This window comes from Crocodylus porosus, unplaced genomic scaffold, assembly GCF_001723895.1.
Source record: "Crocodylus porosus isolate Cpor-Errol unplaced genomic scaffold, CroPor_comp1, whole genome shotgun sequence".
NCBI lineage: Eukaryota > Metazoa > Chordata > Crocodylia > Crocodylidae > Crocodylus > Crocodylus porosus.
The window spans coordinates 9,498,894-9,518,346 of NW_017728915.1; the positions used below are offsets into that span (position 1 = coordinate 9,498,894).

Below are 19,453 nucleotides of genomic sequence, written 5' to 3' on the forward strand. Positions count from 1 at the left end.
GCTGACTGGCCTGTAGTTGCCAGGCTCTTCCTTCCTCCCCTTCTTGAAAATAGGGACCACATTGGCCCTTTTCCAGTCCTCAGGGACTTGGCCCAAGCACCAGGAGTCCTGAAACAGCCGTGCCAATGGCTCCGCAATAACACCAGCCAATTCCCTCAGCACCCATGGATGAAAGTCATCCGGGCCCGCTGACTTGGGCCCTCTAGGTAGTCCTTAACTAGGTCTGAACTAACAGTCGGGGGACTCGCATCCTTCCTGGGCCTCTCTACGCTATCGCCCAAGAGCACCTCATTGTCAGCAGACAGGAACACAGAGGCAAAGAACTTGTTGAAGAGTTCTGCCTTCTCTCGTGCGTCCGTCACCAACTGCCCTGCCCTGCCTCGTAGGGGTCCAATGTTACCCTGGGACGACTTCTTGCTACCTATATACTTGAAAAAGGATTTTTTGTTATCCTTAATCCCAGAAGCTAATCTAAGCTCTAGTGCTGCTTTAGCCTTCTTCACCAAATCCCTACAAGCTCGGATCAGGGAGGTGTACTCCTCCTTTGTCCCTGCCCCCTGCTTCCACCGCCAGTATGCTTTTTTCTTTGCCCTCAGGCAGCCTGGATATCCACGCTCAGCCATGAAGTTTTCTTGGACCCTTTTCCTGCCTTCCTGAGCACAGGAATTGCATCCTGCTGCGCTCCAAGGATAGCCTCCTTGAGGAAGAACCACCTTTCCTGGACCCCCATACTAGCTACACCCTGGGCTCTGAGTGCCTCCCTGACTACTGCCCTGAGCATATTGAAGTTGGCTTTCCTAAAGTCAAGCATTTGTGCTGTGCTAGTTACCCTCCCTACTTTTCTCTGAATAGCAAACTGGATCATTTCATGATCACTGTCCCCTAGCCTCCCTTATACTAGCACCTCCCCACCAGGTCATCCCCAGAGGCTAACACCAGATCCAGTATGGCATTTCCCCTAGTGGGGACAAGTACCTCCTGCACAAGGTGTAGGTCCTGTACGCACGTCAGGAACCTTCATGAGTGGCTAGACCTTGCCGCCTGCTCTTTCCAGTTGACGTCAGGGTAATTCGTATCACCCATGACCACAGCATCCTTTGCACATGGCCTCCCCCAGCTGCCTGGAGAATTCCAGATCCAGCTCTTCCTCCTGATGTGGTGGCCTGTAGTAAACCCCTACCACCAGATCCCTCTCCCCCCGCCCTCCTTGAAGTTTGACCCACAGGGCCTCAGTTAAGCCTTCCTCTGGTCCCATTTGGAAGGCAGAACTGGTATACTGTTCCCTAACATACAGCGCAACCCCCCTACCTTTTCCCCCCTTCCTATCTCTTAAAATAAGTCTTTAAAACATACTCTTTTTTTTTTTTTTAGCAGGTGCCCAGAACCCACAGACTAGAGGGTGGCAACCTACAGCCTTCAGGCTGGACGTAGCCTAGGAAGGTGTGACCCAGCCTGCTGCAGCATGAAGATTGGGAGGCACGCTGCTGCACAGAGCCACTTGGCTGCAGAGGAGGGTGCTGCGAAGGGACATCTCTGCTGCTCTCTCCTGCCTGTGCTTACTCTTACTGCAGAGGGGCCAGGTGTCTGCAAACATCTTGAACTTTCCAGGGGCAGAAATTTACAATCTGATAGCAAAATGGTGCTGACCCCTGCCATAGAAAATAACACTGGAAACAGAGACTGGGCATGCCTAGTATAATAGTGAAGGGCCATCAGTCCAAGCATTAATTAGTTGTTTAAGCAGCTACTGTCTTGAAAAAAAGTCTTTATTCCAAATAGCTACAGGACTGCAACCAGTTCATACCCAACCACCACTGATTTTTTCAGATGGTAAAAACAGCTGCACCTTGATTCAGTTTTTTAATACACTCCTTACTCCAGGGGCTCTCCTAGCCATGCACACATTAATTCTGATCTCTAAAAATATGTTTTCAATCTTGAAAAGCCAATGAATGGGGTAGGAAGAATGAAAAAGAAACCGGGGGGAAAAATGTATTTGACTGTACCACAAGTTTGGTTTCAAATGACAACTACATTCAGATAAAACTATAAAGTAAAATTTATAGATAAAATTATTAACCAAATTAGTTTTCAAGTAGGTCAGAGGGGGAGAAATTACGTTAGCATAAGTACTTACACGAGCTTAGCTACAGCCAAGGCTCTCGCAGCATCTGCTGATCCCTTTGGGGTAAGAAGGTTATACTCATCAATACTGTAATACAGAATCAAGTGAACAGAAATACTCTGTACAAGTGAAGACAGTATACACATTTTACATACACTTTAGAGTATGTATATTTATAATATGACAGTACAATCAATTAGTATACAGCAAAAAAGCCAGTTAAAAGCATAACTGAATTACTGAACTCCAGTACAAAACTTAAGCATACTATCTTTGTAGTATTAGAACCTAAAATCTAACAGAAATATTGAACTGCATGTTATAAAACCGAATGTTCATTTCAAGCTAATTATCAGAAGTATTTTTAAATTTATTGAAATCACATTTTCCTCACATAGGCTTTTTTTTTTATCTGAAACACCCTGATGCTTATATGTGCCTAAACTAGCGGTTCACAGCCTTTACGGATTCAAGATACCCCTCAGAAAACGCCAGCTCTTGCTTTTCACTGTTTTTTTGAGTACAGAAGAATAGAGCTATTCTTCTGTTACAAAGAACTCAGACAGCCCACAACAGACCAGAATGTTTTTGACATTAAAGATGACTCTTTGAAATCTCTTGATTTATCATGTGAATCACATTTGTAAACCTAACAGTTACTACTACATAGCACCCTACAACACCCTTAAAAGGATCTCAAGGCACACCAGGATGCCAATGCACCATGGTTGAGAATCACTGGCCTAAACTAAGACACTTGAGCCCCTGCTATACACGAAGGTATGATGGGATTGGATGTGCAATCCATACAACTGTGCTTCCTGCCATGCTACATGTACTTGGCAGGAAGCATGATTACGGGATTGAACATCAGAGCCCATCACACCTTACTGCTGGTACAGGGGGAGCCTAGTGTGATCTGATGGTTGGGATCAGCTGACAGGGCTGTCAGCCACGGGGGTGCGCCTGGCCACATGCTCAATTAATAGAGTAATAGGAACCACCCACAAAGTTATTACACATTTTTTTGTAGAATACATTTGTGGCTTATTCCTTGTTTTATGATGCCATTAATTGATTACCATGTGGCTGGGTTACAATCTAAGATATCACTAACTGGCAAATCAAGTGTTAAGTGTAATAATGTGTGGCAATGGCCTTATCATAATGCTGCAAACTTCATCCACTTCATTCCTTCCTGTGTTTAGTTTGAACCTTGTTTGTAAACTATTTGGGCAAGGGGCTGCATCTTTTCTACATTTTGGAAGTAGCAGGCACAAATATAGAGCACTACTGTAATCAGGTATAAGCAGGCATAACTAAACCAGTAACTGTCATATCTCTCCAAATGGTGCCACCTCTCCTGTAGAAAACGTATTAATATAGCACGCTGTTTGCATGATTTCTAAACTAGTTGTATATAACACAATCAGCATTACTTTCCAAAAACCTTAAACCCCAGGTGAAAAACCTGGGACCTGCTAACCCCCAACACAGAGTTTAATGTAGACGTACTTAAATAATAGAGTGATGGACAAATTAAGTTTTGAAATTAGCAAGGTAACTGCTGTTTGTTTCTTACCATTTGAAAGACAACACTGTCTCTTTCTCTCTCACAAGTCCTGAAAACAACTCTTTCATTAGGAGCTACAAAGTCCACTGTGCCAAGTATATCTGCATGATATAGGAGAAACACACAGACATGGGAGAAAAAACCCAACAAATATAACTACACAACAGCTACATGAAGCAGTTAAAAAACTCACAGTACATATAAAGTAGATTCTACTAAGAAACTTCAGAAGATGTAGATGCCAACGTCAGACCTTAAAAGCTTATAAAGTGAGTTCTGACTGAAAAAAATATTCTTCTCTATTTTTTTTTTAGAATAAGTAGTAAGTTCTCCTGAATAAAATATTCACTTCTGAAGCTAACATGAATAGATTAAAGTTCCAAAAATGTTACAGAAGACTCACAAAAATCTATCCAGGTCTAATCAAACCCACATCCCTGTTAGGAACTGATGGGAGTTCACAGCAGAGAAACAATGAAGAGCTGAGCTATACATGTGAAATAAACTAGACTTAAAATTCTATATATATAAATCTACAATTGTCAGAGTCAGTCTCCCATCTTTCACTCACTTGTGAATCAAAAGTGTTAAAAACTGAAGAGCAAGTAAAAACATTGAAAAGTAAAATAAACTTTAATTCTAAATTTCCTATTTTGTGAGTTTGATATAGTAAGCTGTTATTTATATTAAAGAACACACTTGTTAATGAAAGCAAATGAAGAAAACTAATTACAAAGGAAATATTTTCCCTAAGTGGCTAGAGCAAATCTTTTACACTATCAGTTAATGCTAAAATCTTCCAAGGGCAACAGCAGGGTAAAGATTTTTTTTGTTTCTTGCCTCTGCATTTTGTGCAATTGTATACTACCGTAGTGCTCTCTAAGCCAACCAGGATTTTTAAGTGGATGCAGGCTATCAGCTAGTGTGTTCTTACCAATGGAAGAAAGACACTGACAGCTGTCTTGAGTACTGTTTTCGCCGCGGTTACCTAAGCAGGTTTAAGATAGTGTACTGATTTTGGTCTGTAAACCTTTAAATGGCTTGAAGGCTTACTGTCTGTCTGTCTTGTTTAGAGGGAAACTATTACAGCTACCGTGGAAACACTGGAATGTATTTACATCTATTTAAATGCAAAGTGGAAGGTAAAGCACAGATCCTGAGGGGGACCCTGCCTTTAAAGTCTACCCACGGACCAACCTTACCATGAAATACAAAAAGTCACTGCTGATTTTCAGAGTAGCCAAGCCTCTTCTTCCTATTTCCCTTAACCATTCACAAATTGTCCTCAGATGCCAGCAGCACTGTGCTGGTTGTCATAAAAAGTAGCGCAAAGGTTTCTGAGATGCATCTGAGGACTGGCTGGTATAGAGATGAAAATGAAATCATAGAAGAAAATGGCTCTATGAGAACTTGCAGAAGCACAAAAATGAAACTGCTTATAGTTAAAGTGATGATAGAACGTGCTGGAAAACAATGATTTTTCCAGCAAATATAAGAAAACTGTAAACTGACCTCAAGGATTAGCTGGAATGTTAAATAATATTAGGCAGGAGTGATCTTTGCACGATTAGCTGACACCTAGAACAACCCAGTGACAGTTTATTAAAATACAAATGAAAGACAAATATCTGGAAAAACAAATGAACATATTTGCTCTCTTTCAGCAAAATGTGAATAGTAGTCATCAAAGGACACATTACTAACAGAAACTCCTTAGAAAACAGGATTACCATATTCAGGCAATACTGTTAGGACTGAAGTACCAATATTTTCAAGTTATTTAAGACCAAGTACAAAGGCAGAAGAAGTGCTTTGACCCTTGCATACATCTTCCACACGGGTGAATTTCATTTCAGTGCATAATTTAAGACTCAAACTTATTCTGCTTTTAAAAAAATCAGAAAGCTTCCTCAATCAAACTTTTAATGTATCACAGATAATTCCATAGTAATTTATGCAACACAGTTCCACAGATGTGCATTAAGACTTATGATCTATCTTGTTCCTGCTCCAAATTTTCAATCTTTTCACTCCAGTACTTGTTGCTTAACTTTTACAGTGATGCAACACTTGTTAATGTAACAGGCATCACACAAAAGTTAAAGTCACTACTTTAAATGAAGACACTGAAACCTAAATGTTGCCATATACCTTGTTAAGCATTTCATTTCTTTTCAGTGACTTGCTACTAGGCTGGTGGTGCTCTACTTTTTGGCCCCAAGGGCTAGGTGAACAGCATGGGGCCAGTCGGTGGGCCAGATTTGACCCTGCGCTGCCTTGCCAAGATTGGGCCCTTAAATTGACTTCCTCCCGTCCGCACAGTCTCCCCATCTCCATGCACCCAGACTGGACCCAATGCCATACTGCCCCTGCCCAGCCCAGCCCTGTGTGTTAGAACTGGGTCCCACACCGCCTCCACCTGGCCCAGCATGCCCAGTATCACGCAGGGCTACATTATCCTGCCCATGGGGCTCCCCACAAGTCTGTAAATTTGGCAGCAGGCAAGCAGCAAGTGCTGACATCACTTCTGCACTGCCAAATATTCTGACCCACAGAGAGTCCTGCATGATGGATATGGCCCATGTGTCAGGAGTTAAGAACCCTGTACAAGAGCATAAACATTTAGAAGAACCCAAATCACAACCCAGTTTGCTATATGATTCCACATTAGTTAAATATGGGCCTTCTTGGATTGTACAGCTACTTTCTTGTGAAAGTCACAAAAAATATGAACCTTAAAATAGTACATAGACTGGTTCTGTTTTAAGCCTGATAAAAAGGACAGAGACAAGAGAGCTCCAATTTTAAAAATTATAGGCACTGAATGTCCCTTTAACCTACTACATTAATGGTAATAATTTCTTGCTGTAAGTTTATTAGCAAAGGTGCTTTAGTACTTGTTTCATGACATAGTTTAGCTACTTGCTTCCAGGCTAAAGACTATGACCTTTAATATCCTTGATCTTAATCAGAAAATCAAATTAGCATAGGTGGTACAGTTTACTAGATTTATCTCAGTTAGGTTATTGAGTAGAAAGCTCATTTATTACTACGGAATTTGGCTATATAAAGATAAAAGGCACACTATGCAGTTAATAAAATTAAATGCATCGAGTGATCGTGCAAAATGATGATTGTTAGTTAAAATGATAAATCATAAATTGCAAGTAAAAATACATTGGTTTATTTGCAACCTTTACTTTGCACACCTGTTCCTCATGTGTTTTCAACAGAACTGGTCAACAAATAAAAGCATAAGTCACTAATTCTGATGGCTTAAGAAAGGAAGAGCTTTCCTTCAAAAAGGCTTCATTCAAGCAGTCAGGACTCACGGTAAAGGTGATATCTTTTATTAGACCAACTAGATTTTTGCAAAAAAAATCTTTAATTGCAAGCTTTTGGGCACAAACACCCTTCATCAGGTGTTGAAGAACAGATTGCAAAAGTTCTCCTGGGTAGAAATGAAAGTTCATATTTCATAGGAATTCACAGAGGAGTCAATAGATGAATACTCTTCTGGGCAGGCATTTCTTATCTGGTAAGGTGTCTGTCTCTGAGCTCTGTGATAATGCAAATTACCTGTGATGATGGAAAGTGCACTAGAACACACCCAGGTATACAGTGCAGCAGCAGGGGCCAAGCTCAATGTGAGCAAAAGCACCTGACTAGTCCTGGGCAATTTCAGGGACCCGTCGCCCCAGGGGTATCCGTCCCCCCGCGAGGGGGTAAAGATCCTTGAGGTGGAGTTTGTCACAGCTGACAGGACAGAGAGCATGGGAAACGGTGGAGTTCAAAGCCAAACAGAGGCTGGAACTATGGCACTCATACTGCCTCTCAACAGGGATGCACACGTTCCTGATGGAGGTGGTGCTGCTGTCAATGCTCCTATATACCACCCCAGTCTTCCCTCACTCAGAGCAAGTCATTCGCAGACTCCAGAGAGCCATGTGTATTTTCTTTTGAAACGCTACATGGGAGAAAGTAGCAAGGACCAAACTGTACAAAGCAAAATGGTCCAGAGGCAGAGAAATACTAGACATTCTACTCTTCCTCTGGGCCAAGTACAAGCCAGGTTTACACAAGGCAAAAGGGGCACAATCTGAAACAGCTCACTTTCCTGTATTTTGCAAGGCAGCTGCTCCAAGAGTGGCAGGAGTACACATGACCAATGGGAGCTTGTGGACCCTGGTGTCCCCATGGTTCTATGAGGTACTGAAATGTTTCTGGAAAAAATACAAACTGCATGACATGACTCTAGTGACCCTGGTTAACGATCACAAAATACGGGAGGTGGTAAGGGCAAGAGACATCATAAGGGCAAGAGAAATCACATTGCCTGTGGACTTGTTACCTGGTAAAGCTGCCAGGATGTGAGAGCAAATCTTTCACAAGGGCCTGCTTAAAGAGCACAAATTATATAAGCAGGGACCAAAATGCTGCTTAAAAGTGTATTTATGGAATATCTGTGCTAAAACTTGCAGCAGTTTCAAAAAAGGTAAAATGCATCAATTCTGGATGAACTAAGTCTATGGGTACCCATATTAAGTTGCCTATAGGCCTATATGCAAATTACTACAGGCATGTTTTATTTCAAGGTCACTGTTTTCAAATCTGTTCCTCACTTCCATGCGCTCTGGGATAGCAGGGTCAGACAGTAAGGGGGGGAGGAGGGAAAAAAGGAGGAGCTGCAGGGGGAAGAGGTAGGGCAGCAGAAAAGGGAGCCATCTGATCCCTCCAGATTTGTTTTCCTTACTGTAGCAATGGGAGGGGGACAAATTAAAGGCCAAGCTCCAATAATCAGATTCTATACCTGGAAAATTACAACAATTTTATGCATTTTCCATATAATCTAATTGGGGATGTCAAGTCAAGTAAAAACGGTATATAGACCATTCTTAAAGAAGAAAATGAAGTTTTCTAATATTTTACCTAACATTTAAATTGTTAAAAGCAAAGTAGACCTTATTCTTCAAGCTTTAGTACTTTAAGTAATTATGAATAACATTTAATGAAATTAATTGTCTTTCAAAGTCAGTTTATTCCTCTGTAGGAGAGTGAGAGGGGCTTGATCCATTTAGGGCCACAAGGCCAGTACTAGCCTGACCTGTAAAACTTACACCACCTGTGACCAATCAGTCATTCTGTACTAAAACCCTCAGTTTTTCTTTCTATACACACACACACACACACACACACACACACACACACACAATAGATATGCATTCCCTTTCCTTCCCCAATTATTTCTGGTTTTTCTTTCTCTCTCTCTCTATTCCCTATAGACAAGTATAAGTGAGCTCAGACTTAGAATAAGCTTTAACATTTTTATTTTGGTAGTTTTTGGTTTTGGATAGCCACTGTTTTATACTGTATTATTATTAGGTTTGTATTGATTCGTACTGTTGTATATTGTATTATTATCATTTTCATATTGATTTTTATTGTTTCATATGGCTATTGTATGGTTTAGGCCTGTGTTTGTAATTGAGCCAAACTAATGTCAAAATTTCCATTTTGTATGTAAAGTCTCCAGCTTGTATCCTCTGCCCGGGCACCCCCTACGTTGCAACTGTATGAGTCAGGTACCCCTCCCGTGTAAATTGGTTCCCAGATGAATGAGAGTGATTGGGAAAGACTGAAATACAATGGTAGCAGGCCTCTACTGAATGGCCTGTAAGGACTAAGCCATCACCTCGCATTGATTCATTCAGGAACCATGGACCTCACCCAGGAACAGAGACAAGAACCCAGCATTTGAAAGACAAAAGACCTTGCAGAACCAGCAACTCTACCATTGCACCCCACCATTACAGACATTCGAAACTGCATATCTCTGCATGGAGTGCACATGTTAAGTACACCAGGAGCTGACCCTTGCCTGGGCATGCCTCCTGTCACTAGGGTCACACAAGGTCTGCCCCTATAAAAAGGGGCAGTGGGATGCCCTCTCCATCTGGACCAGCACCAGGCCACACCACCTATCCACCCAGAGGCCCTGCTAGCAACCCCACTCTGGACAAGGATCCCTTTCCAGCCTGGATAGGTAGCTATCACCCCCTCTTCAACCAAGGACTTGGACTCTGCTTCTCTTCCCTACCTGGACTCCAGCCCTTCCACTGAGTCTCCTTCTCCTGCTGTCAGTGTGTGTGTGCACGCGTGCGTGCGTGTGCGCATGTACCAATAACTTCATGGGGCTGTGCAGCATGTTGTCTGTGTAATAAAACTGTTATTTGGACCCCTAAGTTGGGTTTTGCTTTACTATGGTTTGGCCCTGCTCCAATCTCTGCTCCTTGCCCCTCTAACTTCTGTCTCATTTCTCCCTCTCCTGCTTCTGGCTCACTGCCACCTCCAACACCTGTCCTGAGCTCCTCTCTGCCTCCAAACCCCCTGTTTCTTTGCCACTGTCTTATCCCCACTGCCTTTTCCTTTTCCCCTGAGCAACCAGGTTTCTGCCTCAATTTCTTTCCTGGCTGTCTCCTCCTTGCTACCACTTATCTGCCCCCGCCCCCAATATCTCAGCTGTCTGCCTCAGTTTTCAGCCCCAGTCTACCTTAAGTAAACCCAAGCTTTAGTTCCTCAGCCAACTTCTCTGTAGTCCAACGGTTCTAATCCTGGTTTTGGCAACTTTCACTCCCTACACTTCATATCTCTTTCACCTGAGCCTTCCCCCAAGTATCCCAGATACCCCAAGCACACACATACACACTGTACCATCCAAGTTAGAAACTTACCTGTGTGTATGCATAGGTGGGTTGTATATGTGTGAACTGGTGAGTGTGTGTGTATATATAATTGTGTGCATGATATACGAATTAGTGATCTAATTTTTGGGGTGTATAGTGCATGTGCTTGAATTGGTGATAGGTATGCGTGTGCCTAGGCTGGTTTGGATGTGTATGTGCCAGAGCTAGTAGTGTGTGTATGTATGCACCTAATTGATTTGTGTGTTTGTATACATGCAATTATGTCACAGTCTCCTGTCTAACAGCGCAATATTGAGATCCTGAGAGTTGACTGACCCCACGGGGCAACAGTTCTTAACAAGAATAGATGACAGTCACCTAGTTTCTGTGAAGGGATAGATTGGAAACCAAGTAAGAACAGCTGGGCACTAATAAAACCCCTAAGAAAAGAGGAGAGCACTCCTAGATTTTCCTCAGAGAAAGCTGTATTAGAATGTTTCTGTACAATAAAAGATTCCAAGGAAGTAGAGCAACATCTCTATACAAGGGAAAGGAAACTAAGAAAGGACATGGTAGGGTATGTGTAATTGAATCCTGGTAGGCAGATGATTGGATTACTAGGTTTGTATAAGAAAGTGCTGGGAGAAGCCCAGGAACGGTTTTAAAGACAAACCAAAATGAAGAGGGACCTACACTTTGAGAAGATGACAAAGCCTATGAAAGAAATGGGACGGTACAGAACTCTGTTAGACTCTACAGCACAAACTGAGCTGTTTATGTTAATATACCAGCCCCCAACAAAAACGCAGTCAGCCTAAGAAGGTGCTGGTTAAGTTAATGAAGCGTTTTAAGAGAGGAAAAACAAATCTGGGCACCTGCAGGGCAACAACCAGTAACAAGGAAGAACCTGAAGAACAACAGCATTTAAAAGGAAGTACCCCATAGACAACTTGGATCAGCAACGCTCCATCACTTAGCAATTGGAATGAGTAGCAATGGATGTCAGTATCCCATTGCTCTGGCATTCCTGGCTACCAACCAGATAAGATAATGATGCATTCTTTATTCTTTCCTGAAGAAAGAGTTTTTGAAAGGTATTAAAAAAGTAATGTCCTTACCATTTACAACCCTCTTGCACTGCAGCATCTTTATGTCGATCAGCTCCTAAGAACAAAAACCAAAAATATATGTAAAGAAGTGGAAAAACTGAACAAATAAGAATCCATCAAAACAGAGTAAATATGATTTGGTCCTTTGAACTAAATGGATCTGCTTTTGAAAAATGGTGTAAGCAGAGTAAAATATATATGACTTGGAAAAAAAGTCACCGTTTTTCACTTAAAACAGAAAGGGGTTGCACTCAAGTTTACTACAGGAATTAATGGGTATTCATCATCCTATTACAATCCCTTTAAAAAAAGGAGGCTACATCTGATATGTTTGCACCAAGTGCATACCCTGTTTTCACTGCAGTTAGCCAAATCCTACTGAATCCTACACTTTGGTTGCTCTGTCCAAGAAGGGAGGGGAGGGGCTAGGTCTAGCTAGCACAACCTGTTAACAGCTGAAATAAACATTCTTTTGGGCATGGACTCACGTACAGTTGGAGCCATTTCATTTAAATTGTTATGCACTGACCAGCCAGGACAAATACAAACGCAGCAAAACCACTTCAACCTTAACACTGTTTTATCCATTGTTAAAAGTTGGAGTAGCTTTACTACATTTGGGCCTTGGCAGATGTTACATCTGTCATGGTCTATATGCAAATTTTGCATGGCAAACTGTAGGATTAAATTAATTTGTCCTGAGATAAAAATAGCAAATCTACTACAAGTTACTGGCTGAAATAGAAACTTTTGTGGTGTGGAGTATCCAACACTTCTGACACTTCACCTGTTACACAGAGTGTAACAGGGCATGGGCATGTCCTCCATTATCCCTGAATGCACTACTCCCTGACCCCAAGAGCAGTCAGCAGAGGCAATGGAAAGCCATGACTCTTATCCTGGACAGTAAAAGCATGTACTGCTGCTCCAGCCTCTGCTGGAATGGGAGCCCATAGGGTGCAGATCTATTCTGGACTTGGAGAGAGTGCCTGGGAGAAAATAGGGACCAACAAATAGGGTTGTGTAGTCCTGTCCCAGTGCAAGTGGTGGGTGGCGGCGAGTCTCTGGCTGACCAGTGCTGTACTCCAAGACTGGCTGTCCTCAGAAATTCCCAGAGACAAGAACTACTGCAGGGCACACTGGGACACCAGTATACCAGCTTCTCCAGCTTTTTCTGCACTCAGGGAAGCAAGTTCTTGAATGGCTGGCATAGCACAATGCACATTTCCATTCCACGACAAAACTCTATAGTTCTTATGATGCAACAAAAATAACCAGTGACCTCTGTATCATTCTCAGCTTGTCCACACATAATGATTAAAATGTAACAGCTGCAGCCCTTTTGAAATGGCTCCAAATATATGTGTGTCTATATGCTCTACTGCTAAACTACTCCTGGTATGTTTAGCAGTGTCACACTTCTAAATGAGTTGGGCTAACTCCAAGTATTAATTCAAGCAGTGACAATAAATGAGTATGGATGTCTTCACTGTAAAATATATATGTAGTTAGTGTGTTACTCTGAAGTCAGGCAAAAGGCAAGGTAGATTTGCACCTTATAGACTAGCTACAGCTGGCACATGTGCCACTCCTGCTAAAGCTCTTCCTGATTTGGCTCTGATATGCCTCCTGAAAACAGACATGTAGGACAGTTGAGCTGGAGATAAATGCTGCTGCCACCAGGTACCCCTGGCAGGTTTTTGTGGCATTCCAGTTGAGAACTACTGAGTTAGTATATGGCACAAATATATCCTGCCTTTTTCTTTCACCATAAAAGAATTTCTGTCTGGCCCCAAGTAAAAAAAAAAAAATCACACGTTCTGTACTACATGCAGCAAACCAGGTTAGCACCAACTTGACTAATTCACTCAGTTCTGTTGACATTTGTGTGTGTGACTGTTTATAAGGCTGTTTCTACTACAGGTTTCTCTCAATTTATGTGGGTTCTGTATATGCAAATTTGCTCTTATGTGATGAGCATTTTTAGACCCATAATTCTTTATATGCTAGGTAAGTTCGCTCTTATGTGATAGAAATAGGTGCCCACCACCCCTCCCCACCCCCGCAGATAATTCTGTGGGGGTAGGAGAAAGGGCTGTGGGGCCAGGGCCCCACTCACCCCAGCCCCTGGAGCGGCTGGTACCAGCTGCCTGTACCTGTTGAGACGCACTGTGTTCTGCCTGTCCCCTCACACCTGGGCTCTGCCTGTCCCCTCACACCCCAGCTCCTGGGCTGCGTCATGCTTTGGTGCAGTCAGGTAGTATCACATGCTCGCTGCAGCAGGGGCGGGGGTGAGTGCAGACAAACAGCAGCCTGCTTTCCTCCCATATGCAGGTCCAGGGATATGCACCCCCTGGGAAGAGCCCAGCACAGCCCCCCAGCCCTCCTGGGGGACACAGAGCAGCAAGAGGTGTCCCCCCACCCCACTGACAGTTCCCTCTGCTTTGCTCCCTTGTGTAGGCCTGGGAGCAGCACCCCTCCCCCAATCCCTTCCCTAGTCCCAGCCTCACTCCATCACTGCCATGGGAACCTATCCCTACTTGTTACATTATAAAGTGGCTTCAATTTATGCGAATTTGAATTGTGTGTCGTTCTCTGGGAATGCATGTACCACATAAATCAAGGGGAACCTGTATAAGAATCTCTTTCTAAAATTCCTTGTGTTATCACTTGCTGGAGCCCAATATTTTGGGGCTGTAGCAGGTTTGACAGTTTCTAAGCATATTAATTATAAACAATTACTCCAAAAATGGCCACCTGTTTTATCTACACTTCTCTTCTCATAACTGAGACCCTCAAATAAGGAGTTAAAACAAAAGTGCTGTAACTTTTACTACACTTCTAATAGAATTAATTCCTATGACTTTCCTACTACCAAATTTTAAATTATAGATAGCCACGGGTACTTAGGAAGCACAGAGGAGCTGGTTTCTTCTTTACTAAAAAAAAAAATCTCATTAACTTCATTGTTGTTCTTTTTCCAACTTCCTTCTGGAAGAATGCATATTTCTATTGTTCAGGCTACTGTTGCCATGGAGAAATACTGCTACCAGCTGCACTATATCTACCCCTTAATTCTCATAACTCATTTTCTTTGGTCCTTCAGTATTTTATTACATCCAAGATCCTAAACTCCAGGAAGCACCAAGTGTAATGGCCACTTGAATTCAGCTGATTAAATACATGCTTAAGGTAATGATTGATCTGCTTGATCTTATCTGCTAAAATTAATCAATGTCAAATGCTGTCTTAAACCATAATCTGATGCATTTTTCCATCAATATCAGCACTGTGGAATAGGAAAGGAAGATGGAAAAAAGCAGTTTTTAAAGAGGCAGAGCTCTACACTTAATGGGAATGCCAGGGAGGGTGGCAAAATAGACACAACATATTTAGCTGTAGGAGTACTTACAGCCATCTTAGTATTAGTATTAGTATCCTATTGCCTGATGCAGTATGCAAGTTAGGGCATTTCTTGAAGACCTGCTTCTCTGGGATCAAACTGGAAGGTGGGGGGGATCTGGCATAACCATATGGTTCATAATAGTAAAACAAATGGTCAGTGTATCACCATACTCCAGGTATATTCAGAGTAACACCACTGTACTAATCTCTTGGTAACTTTCAGGAGCTGGTACCCCTGCTCCCAGCTTTAGTTACACATCGCGTTATCAGTTACCATATCGCTGCTCACTAACATAAGCCTCTTAATTCTCATTAAGCACTTCTATTTTGCAGATCTGACAGTTCTTACAACTTATGGTTTTTGACTGGCAATCTCTGTGACCAAGATTCTAGGGTTATGATGACATTCTGTTCCCAGACAAGCAATTAAAAAGCAGATCTGGGTTAACCTACACAGGACCTAAGAAATATCCAGCATTTGATAAGGCTTTGTTTTATGTGTTTTGTTCTGTGGCCTTTTTTTTCCTCTTTCAGTTAAGGTATTCAGGCATCATCAGAAGCACTAGAATGATAAAGGCAAAGATTTTTGGGGGGATATCTTTTATGAAACCAACTGCATAGTTGCGATAGAGTCAGACAAGGTTTTGAATGCAAGGTATTTTCTTCATGTCTGAGGAAGAAAGCAAGCACAGCAGATTGTTAAGAACAGCAGACAGAGCTGTGAAATTGGTTGGGGGAAAAATTCCCAGAGGCAGTAGACAAACATTTAGTAGAGGAGGAGAAGGTAGATTGCTGGGAAATCAAGACCTCTCAAAAGGGAGCAGGGTCATTATCACCTGTAAAGTGTAGGAAAAAATCAGGAATCAAGTAGATCATAGTATGTCATGAATGTTTAGTCCTTGGTTCCTATTGTCTAGCCAGTTTACAAATTCTTGTTACCAAGCTCAACTTTTAAAGGTGTTTTGTAGATTTCCCTTGAGCATGATGAGAGTGAAGTCAGAAAGGAAGTGGCTGTTCTGTGAAAAATGTGCTCCTACAAACATGCCTCTCTCTGTCCTTTATATTTTTTCTGTGACAGTTCATTCTGGTGTTTAGTTGCTGTTTAGTTTCATCCATACAGTTACTATATATGTATTTTCATAATCTGGACTGAACACACAGACTCACTTACCAACTTCCACCACAGGTGTAACAAATATCACCTCTTGATCAAACTTTATCAGGAATATTTCTACACTAACATTAACTTTCTAGACACCAGAATCCACATCCAAGATGGTGGTCTATAGCCACCAGCTCCAAAAACTCCCCAGACCACCATACTTATATCCATGAGACCTGCCATCATCCCAAAACATACCACAAAAGATGTAATCTACAGATAGGCCCTCAGCTACCACCATGTCAGCTCTGAGAAGAATGCTCATGATGTTCACCTAGCCAATCTAAAATCTGCCTATATATAACAAGAACACTCCAGTAGAAAAACAAGCTGTATCTTTAAATACCCAAATACATTCAAGAGTAACCTGCCACAATACAACAAATGCCCCTTTCCCCCACCCCTGTGGCTGCACACCCCTGGTTGTCAACTACTATCCCACACTAGAACTAATTAGAAGAACCATCAAACAACTACAGCCTATACTCAACAAAGATCAGACCTTGAGAGGTTTAATCCCAGACCCTTCCAATCCAGGCTTTCAAACAACCCCCTAAAATTGCCTGATTCATCAAGTGGGACACCACTCTTTATTAACAATAGATGTTTAAACTGTAGTAGCATTTCCAATGCTATAAATAACATACGCCACAATAAATCCATCAGAATCTATAAATCCTACATATGCCTTTCCCAAAATGTGATACACCTGATTCAATGTACTAAACTGTAATTACATAGGTGAAATTAAAAAGGAACTACACACCAAAAATGAACATGTGCAGAAAAAAATATAAAGAACAGACACGCACATAAATCAGCAAGAGCTCATTTTTCACAGAACCACTCCTTTTCTGACCTTATCAAGGTCATGTTCAAGGACAATCTACCAAACACTTTTAAAAAGGCAAGCTTGGGAACAAAAATTCACATGCTAGTTGGACACTAGGAATTAAGGACTGGGCTCCCTTTGGGAAACAGCAGCCCAGATCAGTGATCCATTGATGAAACATCCTATGGTAATTATGAAGCTTGAAGGTAAAAGTGATCTCTAGGCCAGGAGACTAATTCTCTTACTAAGATGTCAATGCAAAGGGAGTCCCCTTTCTCCCTCTCTTTCAATAACTTTCTGGATCATCATACTGTCCTGGAGAGTGACATAAGCCTTTTCACCAGAAAAATGATAGTGTGTCCTGGAGCTCTCATTAGATGCTACTTTTTTAGCAAAAGAACTGATTCAGCACCTTTCCTTAGAAGGGAAAAATGGCCTGGACCCCAGATCTGGGGTTAACTCCCAACTCCACAACAGGTTTTCAGTATGGCCTTGAGTAACTGCCTTAATTTGTCTCTGTTTCTCACCTCTAAAAGGGGAATAATTCTTTTCCATTAAGAAAAGTTTTTATTAGGTGGAAGTTAATGGAGGTGTTATGAAATTATATCCCATAAACAGAGGTTACCAGTAAGTAATGCCAACAGGTGTAAAATGTAGACATACTGGTAGCAGCTATGGCTTTATCTGTAAGTCTCGAATAAATTAACTAAAACCACAATATTTTATTTTACAACCTGACAAAAGTGATCGTTTTGTCATGACCAACCTGAGCAGCATGTAAATAGCAACAAAATAAGACTATTTCTCCAAATAACCTGAGTCATTAATTCCCTTTAACATTTTAATGTGTGAAAGTGAAGAGCATAAAGTAACTATTGAACTCTTTGCCATAGGAGGACATGACTATGGAGTAACACAGCAGTTTTGTTCAGTTTGTCTCCACATCATGAAAAAAGAGAGCCTGCTCCATGAATTCAGCCTTCCATACCTCACAGTACACAATATCAGCACCGTAATCGAGAGCCAAAAGACGCATTGGTAATGTTCCAACTCGAACCATTGGAGCCAAAATATTCTTTCCTCTGAAACAGAGTGGTGTTGTTTTCACAATCATTTCTATTATATGGCCTGAAATAGAAAACAGAACAAGTAAAAAAAGAACCAGAACTTAACTTTTTTCCCCTTCTATCCAATGGACATGAAGAATCAAGACTTTTCCCTATTCAGAATTCAGGAATTTATCTGCAGTTTAGTATGAAAAGTTAAAGTTATTGGGACACCTTTCTATTTCAGAGAAACCTGATTTAAAGTGAGTAATCTCACCTTCTCATGAGTTTTTTTCCCCCCTAGTATTTAACTGCACAGAGCATAGTGGCTTTTACAAACCATCTGTCTGAGAAATGCACACAATTTCACTCCCAGCCTTAGAAAAACTATTGTATATTACTCAAAAGTCTTCATAATAAATCAAGATAAAACAACTTGTCCCAAAAGTATAAACACAGCATACAAATACTGCAAGTAAACAACATCATCACTTAGTAACTTATCTGAAAAATCTCTCTCCTGAAATAATTACAGAATTACAATAATTATACCATCATCTATGGTATAAGGCAATCTAAGATTACACCATCATCTATGGTATATGGTAATCTAAGATTGCCCAGCACTAACTCTTCAAGTGGAAATTTTTCAAAATTCTATACTTTGAAACCAGGGAACAGAGACTTCAAGCTTGATAAGGGTTGACACCTCTTTGTCTAGGATTGGGTAAAGATGGAACAGAAGAGTATGAGACCACCAAAATACACTCCTATCCAAAGCCTGAAATGGAACCCAAGGTCCCTAAGTCTCACTATTACTTCCTTGTCGACCAGTAAACTAGTTCCTTAAGTGAAATGTCTCAAACAGCTTTAGAGCTGCTTTGTGTACAAGGTTGGAACCTACTACTATTGTCAGTTACTTGGCAAACAGCAGCAACTGCTGTCACATCAGTCAACAGAGGTCTGTGGATCTGAAGCAGGGGTGGGCAAAATACAGCCTGTGGTCCACATCCGGCCTGCCTGGCACTTTCATCCAGTCCACAGCTCCCCCCAGTGAATTGTGTCCCACCCAGCCCCTCTGCCGGTGAGGGTGGGAGCGAGGCACCTACACCTAACCCCACGTATCTTATTATGCCTCACTCCCACCCTCGCCGACAAAAGGGCCAGCTCTGTTAACACGAGGTGAGGCTGCTGTGGCAGGCTCCCCCAACATCCAGCTTCCTCCTGGCAGCAAGCAGGGAGGCTGGGGGCAGGACTGTAGCTGGGCAGGAGCATGGGGCTGGGGTTGGCTGCAGTGCGGAGGCCTCACCAAGGGGGGTGGCAGGCGCACAGAGCTCAGGTGGGCAGCATATGGGTGTGAGGGGGGTGGAGTATGGGAGCCCCTCCCACACTCCCCCTACCCCCGCCATGACACACAGCTCTGGCAGACAGCGGGGGCAGCAGCTGCAGTGGGGGGAGGGGCAAGGAAAGCAGCTGACTCCAGTGCCTGGGGCTTCCCTCCTGTGCCCCACATTTGTG

The 19,453-nt window shown here is 42.2% G+C and overlaps 1 protein-coding gene across 6 annotated transcripts in view; it reads right to left on the bottom strand.

The window, feature by feature from the left end:
• The window catches only part of DUS2 (dihydrouridine synthase 2), a 67,911-nt gene that overhangs the window by 34,700 nt on the left and 13,758 nt on the right, over nucleotides 1-19,453 (bottom strand). For 5 of the 6 annotated variants that reach the window (XR_002101214.1, XM_019535687.1, XM_019535689.1 and 2 more), the window contains 4 exons: nucleotides 17,878-18,017; nucleotides 11,500-11,545; nucleotides 3,708-3,799; nucleotides 2,138-2,181 (listed from right to left, as the gene is read on the bottom strand). Coding sequence is in view for 5 of the 6 variants with exons in the window: in XM_019535686.1 (XP_019391231.1) it covers nucleotides 2,138-2,181; nucleotides 3,708-3,799; nucleotides 11,500-11,545; nucleotides 17,878-18,017 (322 nt within the window). In the remaining variant the exon portion in view is untranslated. Of the gene's footprint in view, nucleotides 1-2,137; nucleotides 2,182-3,707; nucleotides 3,800-11,499; nucleotides 11,546-17,877; nucleotides 18,018-19,453 lie in introns of those variants that run through there. The other variant, XM_019535690.1, reaches the window with a different exon arrangement.